General features: G+C 42.7%; 1 protein-coding gene across 6 annotated transcripts in view; it reads left to right on the top strand.

Annotated features, from left to right (window-relative positions):
• usp32 (ubiquitin specific peptidase 32) overlaps positions 1-15291 on the top strand; it is a 57573-nt gene extending 42282 nt beyond the window's left edge. For 3 of the 6 annotated variants that reach the window (XM_032590693.1, XM_032590695.1, XM_032590694.1), the window contains exons 18-35: positions 249-330; positions 455-529; positions 2373-2511; positions 2599-2704; positions 2820-2993; positions 3661-3835; positions 3916-4067; positions 4150-4261; positions 4369-4550; positions 5023-5207; positions 5732-5818; positions 5980-6100; positions 6554-6745; positions 6844-7069; positions 9111-9559; positions 9651-9743; positions 11838-12007; positions 12744-15291. In XM_032590693.1, the coding sequence (XP_032446584.1) occupies positions 249-330; positions 455-529; positions 2373-2511; positions 2599-2704; positions 2820-2993; positions 3661-3835; positions 3916-4067; positions 4150-4261; positions 4369-4550; positions 5023-5207; positions 5732-5818; positions 5980-6100; positions 6554-6745; positions 6844-7069; positions 9111-9559; positions 9651-9743; positions 11838-12007; positions 12744-12837 (2814 nt within the window). In that variant the 3' untranslated portion in view covers positions 12838-15291. Of the gene's footprint in view, positions 1-248; positions 331-454; positions 530-2372; positions 2512-2598; positions 2705-2819; positions 2994-3660; positions 3836-3915; positions 4068-4149; positions 4262-4368; positions 4551-5022; positions 5208-5731; positions 5819-5979; positions 6101-6553; positions 6746-6843; positions 7070-9110; positions 9560-9650; positions 9744-11837 lie in introns of all 6 variants that reach the window. The other 3 variants (XM_032590696.1, XM_032590698.1, XM_032590697.1) reach the window with 1 other exon arrangement.
• The last annotated feature ends 712 nt before the right edge of the window (positions 15292-16003 follow it).

Raw genomic sequence — 16003 nt, forward strand, 5'->3', positions numbered from 1 at the left:
TTGTGCATGATATCCAGGGAGATCTGCAGTCACAACTTTCTCTGATAGCTGGAAGAGGTTTAATCTGTAGACCTCGTTATGACAAAAACAGTAAAAACATTAAATAATGAAAGCCTCTGTAAAATGACATCATGAACATCTGAACAGCCTGGCTGTTCCCCCCATGCATCTGTAAAGATACAGCATGTTTAACCAGGCTGGAGGTTACTGTTCAGTACATTTGAATAAAACCCCTGTTTGTCCTCCAGAACTACCTGACCCTGCTTGATGATGAAGACCACACTCTGGAGAGTCTAAAGATCCAGGATGAGCAGCAGCTGGTTATTGAGGGTAAGAGAAGCTCTCCCCAATGTTCCTCTTGTTGCTTCTCAGTCACTAAACTGCAGCTGCTATATACTGAGAACTTGTTGTTAGATGATGAGAAGACTTGCCATCTCTGTTTGTTCGTCCTCAGTCAGGAACAAAGACATGAGCTGGCCTGAGGAAATGTCCTTCATCGCCAACAGCAGCAAAATGGACAGACACAAAGGTACGCTGAGGTTCTCTGTGTTCTCCTTCACATTCTCTGCTACTGGGCTCAGTGGAAGACTTAAGGACCAATGCTTTATTCTTCATGGCCAGTTCACTCAGGATGATATCAGAAGAACCTGAACATCTGACTCAGTGAGCTTAACTCTGATGGCCCAAACATCAACTAAAAATATTTAGTTGATGGTTTTGTTTCAGAGATGTCAATCCATCAGTGAGTGAAAAACACCTGCTAGTTTAAATGCTCTTATTATTAGATTTTGTTAAAAGAGAAGAGAGGACATATCATGAAGAACAGGATAGAAACTACATCCATGTGACCCTTCCTCCTCTTCCTCTTCCTCCTTTATCATTGCCTTATCACTCCAGCTGTTGTCTCTCATGCTCCTAGTCTGTAGCAGAAATCATTTTTAGTATCTAAAACACTTTAGCCATCAGACGTCCCCTAGCAGCTCCAGCAGGAGTTCTTCTGTGATTTGTAGTTTTTTCTCCACATCACTTGCATCATACGGTTTCTTACTCGGCAGCAGGCCTGTCTTGCATCATCTCTGATGTCCTGCTGTTTGATGTGCAGCAGTCCTCTTTGTCCTGCACATTTCATAAACTCATAAAAATGAATGTTACTGTAATGCTGCTCTCTTAGATTTATTGTTTTCAGCAGCTGTAGAGGTTTCTACTATGGATTATTCTGGCTGTGGCACACAAAATAAAAACAATAATGTTAACAAAACTTTTAGGATAATTTTACTTGTTTACGAGAAAAGAAATGACAATATTTTCTGATGTAAACTGTTAAAAGATTGCAAGAAAAAAATGCTAATTTTCAATGACTAAAGGGATACATTTCTCATATTAAAATTAAGATATTCTATGACATTGTAAGTCAGAAATGTGCATAACCCTTCCCCCCCTCAAATTATAAAATCAGACATTTGCCACAGAACATGCCAGAAGTCTTCTCAAGTTGAAGTGATACGTTTACAAGATGCACATCTGGATCTTTCCAAAGTGTAAACGGAAGATTCTTTCTGCATCAGAACTTCTCCTGGGTGCAGAATCACCATGAATGCCTTGAGATCCAGAACACACATCTGAGATGTTGAGAAAAAAGTTGCAGTATGACTGCTCTGGATCTGCTCTGGATCTGCACCTGGGAGAGGATGTGAGAGGAAAAAGAGTCTAGATGCTTCACTATAATATCCAGAAGCACATCTCCTAAATTTACCACTTATTTTCTGGAGGACTTCTGCAATTTATTGTCACAAACGTCCAACTTTGTCAGAGGTATCTCAGTTTTAGTATTGTAAATGTTTGCCTTTAATTATGAAAAAAGATCCCTTATTCTACAATTTTTTGTCATCAGAATGTCCAATTATTTTTCTTTTTTTTATGTTTTTTTAATCTGCAATTGCTCCTAATGCTTTTTCATTTTCACTCATTATTATTGTTTAATGCAGGGGTGTCAAACTCCAGTCTTCAAAGGCCACTGTCCTGCAGTTTTTAGATGTGCCACAGCTACCATACACTGGAATGAAATGGCTGAATTACCTCCTCCTTGTGTAGATCAGTTCTCCAGCATCTTGCTAATGACCTAATTATTCTATTCAGGTGTGGTGCAGCAGAGGCACATCTAAAAGTTTCAGGGCAGTGGCCCTCCAGGACTGGAGTTTGACACCTGTGGTTTAATGGCTAAAAAGTGCAGCTTAACTGAGTGTCAAAGTTCCTCTTTTGGTTGATGTATGTTTAGAACAGATTTTTGCATTGAGCTTTAAAAATATTGATCATAAATTTAAGTCTGTAAATAAAACCTTCGTTGATTTCTTGTCTTGTTTTCCACTGCCTAGTTCCTACTGAGAAAGGAGCGACTGGTCTCAGTAACCTTGGCAACACGTGTTTCATGAACTCCAGCATTCAGTGTGTGAGCAACACCAAGCCTCTGTCGGACTACTTTCTGTCGGGGAGGCATCTGTACGAGCTCAACAGGTGCTGAGTGGTCTGCATGACATTGGCGCGCTCCAGAGTGTTTCCGTCCCGCTCACCCTGTATGCCGTTTATGCCGTTTCTCTTCAGGATCAACCCCATTGGGATGAGGGGTCACATGGCCAAGTGTTATGGAGACCTGGTGCTGGAGCTGTGGAGTGGGACCCAGAAGAGCATCGCTCCGCTCAAACTCAGGGTGAGGCTTCCATCCAGTCTGTCCTGCAAACCCAAAGGGTTCAGGACGCTCCACCTTTCTGTTGATGCATCCAAGCTTTAAAAGAATGAAACGAACCAAACTGTTTTCTCCCTAGTGGACGATAGCAAAGTATGCCCCTCGCTTCAACGGCTTCCAGCAGCAGGACTCCCAGGAGCTGCTGGCGTTCCTCCTGGATGGCCTCCATGAAGACCTGAACCGGGTCCATGAGAAGCCATATGTGGAGCTGAAGGACAGCGACGGGCGGCCGGACTGGGAAGTGGCTTCTGAGGTCAGAGCGCTGCTGATTGGCTCTCCTGTCTTCCTCCCTCCTCCCATATCACACACACGCTGTGTGTGTACAGCTATTAAATAAACGTATCTTTCTGTCAATATTGGATAAGTCGTCACAAAAACGTTCATCCATATACCCAATTTTTAATAGTAATCTGGAAAGGTACATTGTCTGGAGTGGGAAAATGACAGCCACCAGGAGGCAGCAGAGTGTTTGTCTTTTCCCTGTAGTTTTACTTTATGGGATTTTTGGTACATTTGTTTCACTCTGGGAATGAAGAGCCGGATCTTACTGTAGATCCAGCTTTCAAAGCAGATATAAAAGTTTTTCTTTTTTTTCTTGTTTCTAGTTATGATGGATAAAGATAGTAGCAGAGTCCACATCACTGCAGATGTTGTTTTAATACTTCTTTTAGATTCAGTTTTAATCCTAATCAATAAAAACTTTCCATCTACAATATCTAATCTCTGCAAATGGATCAGAAAATTCCTTCCCAAACCAGGGGAGGCCCACTGTTTTCCTCTTTTCTGACCGACCCGTATCCAAGTCACAGGCTCTCGTTCTCGTCATGGCTTGTGATGTACTGCGTTGCTTAAGAAGCTGCTGCTGTTCTAACAGTGGTGCTGTTGTCCTCGGTGTGTGCTTATGTTCTTCATCTCTGCAGGCCTGGGAGAACCACCTTCGCAGGAACCGCTCCATCGTGGTGGATCTGTTCCACGGTCAGCTCAAGTCCCAGGTCAAGTGTAAAACCTGTGGCCACATCAGCGCTCGCTTCGACCCCTTCAACTTCCTGTCCCTGCCTCTGCCCATGGACAGCTCCATGCATCTGGAGATCACTGGTTAGTGAGACCACACCAGTGAGAACAAACATGGTGTGTCGGGAAAAGATCCAGGATAAAGTGCAGTGTTGTGTGTGCAGTTATTAAACTGGACGGCTCCACGCCGGTGCGGTACGGGCTGAGGCTGAACATGGATGAGAAATACACGGGGCTGAAGAAGCTGCTAAGCGAGCTGTGCAGCCTGAAGCCGGAGCAGATCCTCCTGGCTGAGGTCCATGCTTCCAACATCAAGGTAGTCCCATGGTGCTGCTGCTGCTAACACAGCTGTACTCTGTGGAGTTCTGCAGCCTAACATGTAAGCTGTCCGTGTTCAGAACTTCCCTCAGGACAACCAGAAGGTGCGTCTCTCTGTCAATGGTTTCCTCTGTGCGTTTGAGGTCCCGGTGCCGGGTTCACCAACGTCTCTGAGCTCGCCCACACTCACAGGTTACTCTCCTCTAGCAGCAGACTTTTCACTTACTGGAGGTCTGCATGGTCCTCTACTACTGTCTCTGCATTTTCTGTTTTCATCATTTTTTGCCTTGTTCAACCAGACATCACCCCAACAGTCAACGGCTCAGCTGCTAACGGTCACCTGATCGCTAACGGTGGGCCCGGCACACTGCTGCCCTGCAGCCCAGAGACGCCTCTGGTCAATGGGGTTGCCAACGGACATATGAGCCCCATGCAGGACAGCCCTTTCATTGGATACATCATCGCCATGCACAGAAAGATGGTGAGAATAGTCCAAATATCGTCCCAGTACTGATTGCAGTAAAAAGATAATGTAGTTTTGAGTCCATAATAATATCTTGATAATGGTGTAATAACGCAAGTTCAGCCTCTCAAACATGAATAAAGTTTAATTTGTAAAGAACACTTAACACTGCGACCAGAAGACATTTTAAATACCCCCCCAAAAAAAACAAAAACAATAAAAACGGAAAGAAGCACCACACAAAACTGAAACCGTGAATAAAATGGGTTATGATGTCTCTGTAAATAAAATTGACCTTCAAAAAAATATTAGTCATCAGAATGAAAATGATCAAGCTCATTTTAATGTATCGTGCGATTAACTAGCTGATTAGTTGCGCATTGCGACAATCTTAGGTGAGAAGTCACTGAGCATGTGTTGCTAAGTGACATTTGAAAATGGCCGATGTGTTTATGCTGGTGACACGTCCATGTTTGTTTCCCCCTTTCAGATGCGAACAGAGTTGTACTTCCTGTCATCTCAGAAGAACCGGCCCAGCCTGTTTGGGATGCCACTCATCGTCCCCTGCACTGTCCACACCAGTAAGAAGGACCTGTATGATGCAGTCTGGATCCAAGTGTCCCGACTGGCCAGCCCACTGCCCCCCCAGGAGGCCAGCAACCATGCTCAGGACTGGTAATTCTCACAAACGTCTTAGTCTTCTCATGCATATGTCTCACAGCAGTTAGTGGATGAACATGATGAATATGGTTGACCTTAAAACGTAGCAATTGATCAGAAGTCTTCTTCTCTTCTTATGCATTAAAAATCTATTCCGCCTCATAATAAATCATATTATTGTTCGTGTCAGTTGAAATTCTTAGAAAAACTAATATGAAGGATAAATGTTCTTCAGCACTGAGTTTTAATTTCACATTTGAAAGAAGAAAAAAAATGAATTCTATTCTTTTTAAAAATATGTTTTTTTGACATATTTGTTAAAACTGTTACTACGTAGTGACAGTATGGTATGAGACAGCCAATCAAGAGCCAGGAGGAGGGTTGCACCACTGACATCAGGGTCTAGTTGGGATCTCTCTGTGATTGGTAGGAGGCTGAAGGTCTGTCAGTAGCAGGGTTGTCTGCTGCTGAATGCCTGACAAGCTTCTGTTCATCACAAACGCATCATATTGTTGATCTTTCCTTTTCCTAACCTGCAGTGATGACAGCATGGGGTACCAGTACCCCTTCACTCTGCGGGTGGTGGGGAAGGATGGCAACTCGTGTGCTTGGTGTCCTTGGTACAGGTAGGATCCACTCACAGGCATTTGCCACAAGTTAAGAAGCAACACATCAGATTCATGCTCTCACATTACATAACATTTATAAGAAACCTGTTTAATGCAACATACGGGTTCAGAAAATGAATTATTCCATTTGTTTTGTTAATGTGTTTGTCCTGTTCCAGGTTCTGTCGAGGCTGCACCATAGAGTGTACAGAGGACAGAGCCTCTGTAGGGAATGCTTATATAGCTGTGGACTGGGATCCCACCGCCCTGCACCTTCGCTACCAGACCTCCCAGGAGAGGGTAACATACACACCAGCAGCCTCAGACTGGGAGCAGCACATAACACACACACCACTGTGGGGAGGAATTTCTACACTAGCCGAACGAAAAAAAGAAATCTATGAGATTTGCAGTGCTGTTTGCCTCTCTACACGTTCCTTCTGTCTTTGCTTTTTGACAGTAATCAAATTTCTAAAATTGGATAAAGATAACCTGAGAAAATACTAAAAGTAGTTATCAAATGATGATTTTGTTCATTAAGGGAAAAGAAAACTATCCAAACCAACTGGAACTTCTTTACAGGTTACAGGTTACAGATAGGCAAAATGTCTTGTTTAAGTGACAAGTTGGCTAAATGTGTCACACATTCAGTAAAGCAAAGATCTTTACTGAATATAATCAAAATATTGTGTTTGTAAGTGAAAGAGAAGGCGGGCAGTGCAGAGCAGCAACCGTCTCTGTGTCTCCCTGCAGATCGTGGAGGAGCACTGCAGTGTGGAGCAGTCTCGACGAGCTCAGGCCGAGCCCATCAGCTTGGACAGCTGTCTGAAGGCCTTCACCAGTGAAGAGGAGCTGGGGGAGGATGAGCTCTACTACTGCTCAAAGTGCAAAACCCACCGGCTGGCCACCAAGAAGCTGGACCTGTGGAGGCTCCCGCCCATCCTGGTCTGTAAACCATGAACCCTGGAGCTGGCTTCCACATGGGCTTACAATAATGACTGTATGTGAGGTGTTTAAATGTCTGCCACGTGTATTTTCTCCAGATTGTCCACCTGAAGCGCTTCCAGTTTGTCAACGGTCGCTGGATAAAGTCTCAGAAGATTGTTAAATTCCCTCGAGGGAGTTTTGACCCCAGCGCCTTCCTGGCCCCCAGAGATCTGGAGCATCGCTCCCTGCACTCACGCAGTGAGAGCGAGGACCTGCTGAGAGTCGGGGAAGACAACCTGTCCTCCATCTCTGCTCCGGCTGGCTTCTGCAATCTGCCCAAAGGTACTTCCACTAGCTTCCGGCTTAGTGAGTCACTGAGATAATAACTCCAAGCTCCATGTTAGTTCACAGCTGTTACACAGTGAATCATAAGGACGTTTGTCAACATTTGTTCATAAGTTTCTGATTCTTTAGAAAATGGGTGTCCAGCAGAGGGAGCTCTAGTGCACGTGTGGCTGTGAGAGCAACATGAGTGATGAGTTTTTGCCCAGGTCCCTCTTGAAAATGAGATCTAGATCTCAACGGGGTTTACCTGGTTAAATAAAGGATTAATAAAATATAAAATAAAATCAGGAGGATTAGAATGGTTCAAAATGTCCCAAATATAGCTGAGCAGCTACCAGACACAGGGTCAGAATCCTACTGTCTTTAAATAGGTCATTCTCTGGGGTTTCTTTGATTGTTTTTAGTTGACTGTTTTCTTGAATTAATTTGAACCGAAAGGTTGATTTTATTATTATTATTATTTTAATAGAAATATTGTCTATTTTGATGCACAGTCAGCTCCTTTAAGTGCTGTACTCAGTACCATTGCTAGCCATTTGTGTACCTTAAGCACAATTGCTTCTAGACCTGCATCAGCTGCTTCCACATATTTCTCTTCTGTTTTATATCATTATAATTCCTTATATTGTGTGAGTCAAAATGAACTATGCTAATGAAAGCTGAATATTCTGTTCCTTCTAAAACTAAAACTACATTCAAATAGAAGGCAGATGGAACCCAAATTCAATTCTTTTTGCCCAACCTATATTTGACTTTTTCACGGCAGTCTGAAAGGCCCAATTCAGATCTTTTCATGTCCCCCCAAAAAACGGATCTCTGCCACTTCCATATGTGGAATATTAACAAATGTTAATATTGTCTGGGCACATGAGGAGATGTATGAGCCATAACCATGTGCAGTATGTTTATTGTGTAATTGGTGCATTTTGTAATTTGACTTTTATATACTGATCTTATTTTGCTATAGGCCTATTTAAACTTTTTAAAATAATAATCCACCTCTTTTTATTGTCCTGACCTTGCACAGCTTTTTGGTAAAAGTTGGAAGTGGAATAGTTACAGTGTGAAACCCCAGTTGGTGATAATGATGACATAAGTGGTGACTAGGACTCAAATTGTGAACTATTGCCCTGCAACTTTTGAACTTTCCAATTTTTAACAAAGTTCTGTATAAAGTCAAGACAGTAAAGAGATGTCCTGTTTCCATGTTGGTTTAGATATCTCTCTTCCCTTAAAGCTGTAGTATGTAAGTTTTATAAAGAATATGTTTTTTTTACATATATGTTAAAAATCTCACCAGGCTGTGACAGTGTAACAGCCTGGGATAATCTGGGAAAAGATCGATGATCTCCCCTCCTCTCTGAGCTATTATTGCTATCTGAAGAAATCCGCAAAAACAATCAGAGCGAGGGGGAGGGTTTTAGTATTTTTAATCAAACTCATGTACATGCCACGAATTGTGCAAATGGCAGAGAAACAATTCAGTTACAGAAAACCATTTATCTACTGTCAAGAGTGGCCATGCTAACTAGAAACAACCAATCAGAGTCAGGAGGCGGGTTTTAGCAATGTCAATAACAACCTTGTGTGGCGGTTCTCATCCCTTCCTCCCCTTGACTGTGGTGCTGCAGCTAGCAGAGTCTGTTGTGGATACTAATGCTAGTTAGCACTGTGATACGGCAAAGGAGCTCAATTTTCTCCACAGATTATCTGTCTCGTGCCATACTGTCAACACATAGTGACAGTTTCAACAAATATGTGAAAAATATATGTATTTCATTATAAGTTGCATACTGCATCTTTAATGAGTGAAGGCTCATAAATAGTTTGATCTGAAACGTGTTTTTGTGACAATATAGCAAAAACAGAAGAAATCTGTGAAATGGGAACATCGTTTTTCCAGAATTTAACACTAATAGCAGGGCAGTAACTGAATATCTTTACCTTCCTAATTCCAAAATCCAATGAATATTGTTGGGGATCCAGTCAGGTGGAGATGGAAGGTCATTAACATTTATCCGGTTTTGTTTTATAACAGCCTCTCCAGCCTCCAGCAGGAGATCAGCGCCGTCTCTCAGTCGGAACAGCAGCCCCTCCGGTAGTCCAAAGCCTGCTGGTCGCAGGCCAGGCCGGCTACGGCTGCCGCAGCTTGGCAGCAAGCACCGGCTCTCCAGCAGCAAGGAGAACTTAGACGGAGCTGCGTCCTCTGAAGCCGACTCCCGGGACGGTGTGTCGCAGGCGGACACAGAGGAGAGAGTGGCGATAGCGGCAGGAGCAGGGCCTGTGGGCTCCAGCGATCAGGCGGCGTCAGAGTCATCCTGCGGCACAGAGGCGTCCAGCAGCCACTGTGACGTAATCCTGATGAACGGAGACAGCAACGGGATGGGGTCAGACTGCAGCATAGAGAGCAACGTGGATCCTGACAGTTCTCTGCTTCAGCACAGGGACATGTGTCTGGATCCCCTCTACAACCTCTATGCAATATCAGTCAGTACCATCCTCATATTCACTCTAGTAATGAGTTTATGCTGTTAGTAATTAAACAAACTTCTGAATCTGTCTATTTTTATCCTCTCAGTGTCATTCAGGAATCATGGGAGGGGGCCACTATGTGACATATGCTAAAAACCCCAATGACAAGTGGTACTGTTACAATGACAGCAGCTGCAAGGTAACCAAACACACACATCAGGGCTTTAGAAGTGATCCTGGATGGCCTTTTGGTCTGAGTGAATCACCAGAGAATTGACTAAAATCATGTGTGTTTTCCTGCTAACCCTGTGTGGGTGTTTCTCTTCTGACAGACACTTTTAAAATACACATAACACTATGAAGTTTATTTTTCTGGCAGTTAAGAAAAACAAACATTTTCTCATTAGCATTTTTACACCAGGAGTGTTAAATTCATTTTCATTTTTGGCCACATCAAGATCATGACCAGTTGTGGCAGAGTGTATTGATAAAACCTGTGAAAACATTAATAATGGTCTGTCTCTTTGATTTGATCTGCAAAATGTAACATTTCTTATGTGGTTTTCTAGAGTCTAGAGGGCCACGTAAGAAACTATGGCGGGCCACATTTGGCCCCCGGGCCTTCAGTTTAATGCATGTTTTACACTTTACTCTACAGCGTCTTAAAGTTTTCTATGTTGCAACCAAAGACATCCCTGAATTCTAAAAGTTAATGACCCACCACTCTAACTTTAGAACATGGTGGTGGCAGCTTTATGCTGCGGGTTGTTTTTTTGCTGGTTATTTCCAGGACGGACAGGGAACCTGGTGAGATGGGAGAGAATCCTGGAGGTTCACATCCTAACAGGATGGACAGTGAAACTGAAACACCTCTCATTTTAGTGTGGGAGGTTTCATGGCTAAATTGGACCAGCCTGGTGGCCAGTCTTCATTAATTGCACATTGAACCAATAAGAGCAGAGTGTGAAGGTCCAATTAGCAGGGTAAAAGCCCAGTTTTGCTCAAAATATTGCAATGCACACAACATTATGGGTGACATACCAGAGTTCAAAATAGGACAAATTGTTGGTGCACGTCTTGCTGGCGTATCTGTGACCAAGACAGGAAGTCTTTGTGATGTATCAAGAGCCACGGTATCCAGGGTAATGTCAGCATACCACCAAGAAGGACGAACCACATCCAACAGGATTAACTGTGGACGCAAGAGGAAGCTGTCTGAAAGGGATGTTCGGGTGCTAACCCGGATTGTATCCAAAAAACATAAAACCACGGCTGCCCAAATCACGGCAGAATTAAGTGTGCACCGCAACTCTCCTGTTTCCACCAAAACTGTCCGTCGGGAGCTCCACAGGGTCAATATACACGGCCGGGCTGCTATAGCCAAACCTTTGGTCACTCGTGCCAATGCCAAACGTCGGTTTCAATGGTGCAAGGAGCGCAAATCTTGGGCTGTGGACAATGTGAAACATGTATTGTTCTCTGATGAGTCCACCTTTACTGTTTTCCCTACATCCGGGAGAGTTAAGGTGTGGAGAAGCCCCAAAGAAGCGTACCACCCAGACTGTTGCATGCCCAGAGTGAAGCATGGGGGTGGATATCATGGCATTCCCTTGGCCCCATACTTGTGCTAGATGGGCGCGTCACTGCCAAGGACTACTGAACCATTCTGGAGGACCATGTGCATCCAATGGTTCAAACATTGTATCCTGAAGGAGGTGCCGTGTATCAGGATGACAATGCACCAATACACACAGCAAGACTGGTGAAAGATTGGTTTGATGAACATGAAAGTGAAGTTGAACATCTCCCATGGCCTGCACAGTCACCAGATCTAAATATTATTGAGCCACTTTAGGGTGTTTTGGAGGAGCGAGTCAGGAAACATTTTCCTCCACCAGCATCACATCGTGACCTGGCCACTATCCTGCAAGAAGAATGGCTTAAAATCCCTCTGACCACTGTGCAGGACTTGTATATGTCATTCCCAAGACGAATTGACGCTGTATTGGCCGCAAAAGGAGGCCCTACACCATACTAATAAGTTATTGTGGTCTAAAACCAGGTGTTTCAGTTTCATTGTCCAACCCCTGTAAGTTTATCTATCATAAAGTCACAACAAATTACATTTAAGTTTATAGTCCTGGACTAAATGTGAGCTATTTAAAGGTGTATGTATGCTTTGTGAAGTGCTGTAAATATGTCTTCATGTGTTATCTGAAGAAGCCTTTTATAGGTTTGCCTCCCTCTTTCTGGTGTTTCACGACGTGACATGGTGGATCTGTCGTTTCAACAGGAAGTTCACTCTGAGGAGATTGACACCGACTCGGCCTACATCCTGTTCTATGAGCAGCAGGGAGTCGACTACTCCCAGTTCCTGCCAAAGATCGACGGCAAAAAGATGGCCGACACCAGTAGCATGGACGAAGACTTTGAGTCCGACTACAAGAAGTACTGTGTCCTTCAGTGAGCGCGCCGCCTTCCAGTCACTACACTACACCTGCTCCCCGCTCTGGCTCTGGGCAGGAAGCGCCAGCTGTTTGAATCCTCCCAGACTGCTAACGGCTCGGAGCCACGCCTCTGTCCGCCTGCATGGAGGCAGCGCAGCACTTCTAACCAATCCAAACCTAGATTAGTCACATCCGCCCCTCCCCTCCTTTTCCAAAGCACTAATGTGGTACAAGTGAAAGCCCAGTGAAAAAAAATAAAATAAAATAAAACAATCCTCAATTATGTGTATTTTGCCATAGCATATCTGTAACATTCAGCTGAACCTCACAGATCTCTGAATGTATGCCGATGTGGCCGAGTCGTGAAGTGATGTTACTTTCTCACTGTGCATTGGTCACCTGTGATGATGGGAGGAGAAAAAGCATTTCCGCCTGAGGTTGTATCATCAGAGGAAGAACAGTGTCGCTGTTCTCTGGGTCTGGAATGCCATTTGAGAATAGTTAAAGTTCAGTACATACTGTACATGCTGGTGTCATATGTGGTGCCACAGGCCATTATGGATTTGAAACTTCTTATCTAGACTATTGGATACTGTGAGATGCTTTTAAAGCTGTTTTATTAGGGTAATGTGTCACTAGGATTAATATCATATGCTACCTCATCATATTCCCATCATGCAGTCTGTGCAGCAGCTGTAGCCTAAATGTATGAAACAGTGTTAATGAGAAATATGTTGTTCCTTCCACTGTAGGAGACGAGGTACTTGCATTTCAGAGTTCCCACACCAAAAAAAGAGAAAATGCAGCCCTCTACACCCACGCCTGAATCCCACGGCTGCCAAATGACTGGTGTAGACGTGTGTAAAGCCACAACTCCAGGAGCTCACCTGGGAACCTCCATTTATTCTGGAGAGGTGCCATGATTTCAATAAAACTGAAGCGTAAATATGTTCAGTATATGTTCATGACTTTTTCCCTGGATTCTGGGGAGGTGGCGTTTTATAAGACATGTTTTATTTTTGTAAACAGAAAGGCTTTCTGTTGAGGCGGATCTCTTTAGATCAGACCTGGATGTCTAGCTGAAGCCACGCCCACAGGAAGCAAGCTTCTCTTTGCACCTTACCCCTGCTGCAGTTCCCTGCTGTCACTTTACACATCTTTCTGATGATTAAATCTTTGCAACCTTGGAAACAAACCTGGAACATTTAGGGAGAAAACATTTTGACTGTACTATCATAAAGAATTTTATCAGTGGTTTTATTATTCTAATATTTAATCAATAACCTAAAAAAACTTGACTGATTCAGCTGAGCCTTCGAATTGTAGTAATTCAAGTGATGTCAATTTAAAGGGATAGTACCCACTTTTTGAAGTGAGGTTTTGTTAAGAGGCTGTCTTAAAACTACCGCAATCTCAAAGAATTTCCTGCACTTAATGTAAACATTGATTCATAAATCTTTAAACCAGTCATATTTGCTATGGATGTGTTTCTAGTGAGAATGTTAGTTAGTTGGTTGGAAAGTTAGTTGGTGAATCACAGGAGCAGGTAGAACATGTGCAGCTAAGCAGAAAGAGGTAAATGTACCAGTACATCTTTCACATTTGAAGGCCATTGTGGCAGACCATAATGTCCCAATTTACCTGCAAACAGGGAGAGAGTTTTGTGTAAATAAAGATTTAATGCAAACATGACTGCACTGAAAGATTTGTAAAACAGTGTTAGCATAACTCATTATGCTCATTTTGAGATTTCGGTTTTAAAAATAAAAGTTTGTTTTAGCCTCGGTCTGGCTCTGGCTCTACTGAAAGTAGGATATTGACTGCTCATGACCTCACACCTGAACCCCACTTCAGGAGATTTCTACTTGTGATTAATATCTGAACCCTCGTCAGCCTGCCACTGGTTCAAAGTGGTGAACTTTGAAGTGATTTCCACCTGATTCAGCTCCCGAGTCAAACAGGTTTTTCATTATAAAATCAGCTGGTTTAACCCTGTATATTTATGATTTTGTGCTAATCTGGTGTCGGATTTGTAAGCCCCTTTACAGATTTTTTTCAGACAACCTGCTGATGTGGGCTGATGGTAAAGTCTGACATCAGATGACTCATGGTTACTATACAGATTAAATATGTGCAGTAGCGCCAAAGGTTCATGTTTGAGTTCATAACATGACATCTGAGCACACATTCAGCTAAAACAAGTTCCAACGGCCTCAAAATGAGATTTGTTTGCACCATTAACGCCCAGCATGTATTGAAAAGATAAAGTTGCACTGCATTCCTTAAGTGAGCAGCTTGGTCAAAAGTTTCTGACATTTCAACTGAATGCAAGCACAAAGGCAAACATGTGTTTCTTTCACTTAAAGCTTGGTCTGTTTTAAGTTAATCAGTAGTAGTAGGAAACCTCTGCAGCTGAAATGTCCTCTGGCTCCCCCACTACACACACACACACAACAGATGTTTGCTTCCTTTTTAGCTGCTGTATGACATTGTTCTGGAGAATATGTATTAGAATGAAGTCATCTTTTCCTTTGCAAAGACTGTTGAATGAATGAAAGTATGCAGATGAGTGCTATTTATGTTTGCTCTGAACGCTTTTTTCCTCCACCTTTCTGCCTTTTAGCTGAGCTACTAATGACGTTCAGTTTTATGTGTTTGAAATGACTCAAAGGGAAAATTGCAGTAAGGATCAGATCAGTCAAGAACCCATTTTCTAGTGCTACATTCAGTTATATGCCCAGTACATGTCAGTTTTTGATTTTGTTGTTTTCTGTCCATAAATGTGCCCTCAGGCCACCTGCAGCTCAAACTGTTGTTAAAAATAGGGGCTAATTTTAGCACAATTTTCAGAAATCAAAAGATCTGCCTAATGGAACCAATCTGTTAGCTGAGGCTGGACAAACAGACCCAGTTAAACCACACGGCTGATGCCACCTGCCCCGCCCTTTACCCCGCACATAACTTCAGCATGTTGGCAGGCGGAGCGATCTACTACTGAGCTGTCTGTCTTTTTGTAGCCTCTTTTTATTTAACTTCTGTACTGTCAGATTGAAAGCTGACTTGTTAATTTAAAAAAAAAAAAAAAAAAAAAATGCTTTTTTGTAAGGTGTTTGTTGAAAGAAGGTGACATTGCACTGACATTAAAACATGTACATAAAGTGTTTTGTAAATAAGCCAATGAAAACTGTGTATTTGAATATGAACTGTACAAACTATTGTACTTGTAGTTGTATATGGAGTAATACTGTTGATCTGTAACAAAATAACCAAGCAACAAATTAAACTGCAGATGAAATTCCATTCATTAAAAATGATTGTTTTTGTTGTTCAAAGTTGTGGAAATAGTTTGGCAGTTTTATCATTTTTTAAGGGAATAATGCTGAGCACATCTGTAGGAGAGAAACAGGGTACCATCAAAAAACACCTTGGAGCAGCTGCTGAGCACAGTGGTGGAGGGGTAGTGATGTGGGCTACTTATCAAAGAACAAGGAACATTTTCAAAATGCTTGCATATTTCTCTGCAGAATAGGTTGAGATGCTGGTGCTTTGTTTTTGCAGAGTCTCAGCAGAGCACCTGTGATACCAGGACTGCAGCTGGTCCTCAATCAAGACATCAGCATTTAATAATAGGAAACAGAACCACAATAACAAAGGAATACTCTGGAAATATTTGCTTTACATAGTAAAACACATAGTAAGACTTATACTAACTGTTCAGTTGTTGCATTAGCCCTTTGGCCTCAGGTGCCTTACACCCATGACACAGTGAAAGCATTGTGGGCAGATTTATGGCAAAATCATTTTAGAAGAAAACGTAAGGAAGGAATGGTAAAATTTAAAAAACTCCTATTGTCACATATAGGCCCATTCCAAGAAAAACAAGAATAGTTACAATGTTTTCCCTGTGCAAACCTCCTGGGTGAGAGAAGTGGTAAAAACAAACATGGCTCTCTTGTTTTACTTCCTTAACAATCATTTAATTAAATTCTGTAAAGTTAAGTTCATTATCAAT

Source organism: Xiphophorus hellerii, chromosome 18 (genome assembly GCF_003331165.1).
Source record: "Xiphophorus hellerii strain 12219 chromosome 18, Xiphophorus_hellerii-4.1, whole genome shotgun sequence".
NCBI classification, from domain to species: Eukaryota; Metazoa; Chordata; class Actinopteri; order Cyprinodontiformes; family Poeciliidae; genus Xiphophorus; species Xiphophorus hellerii.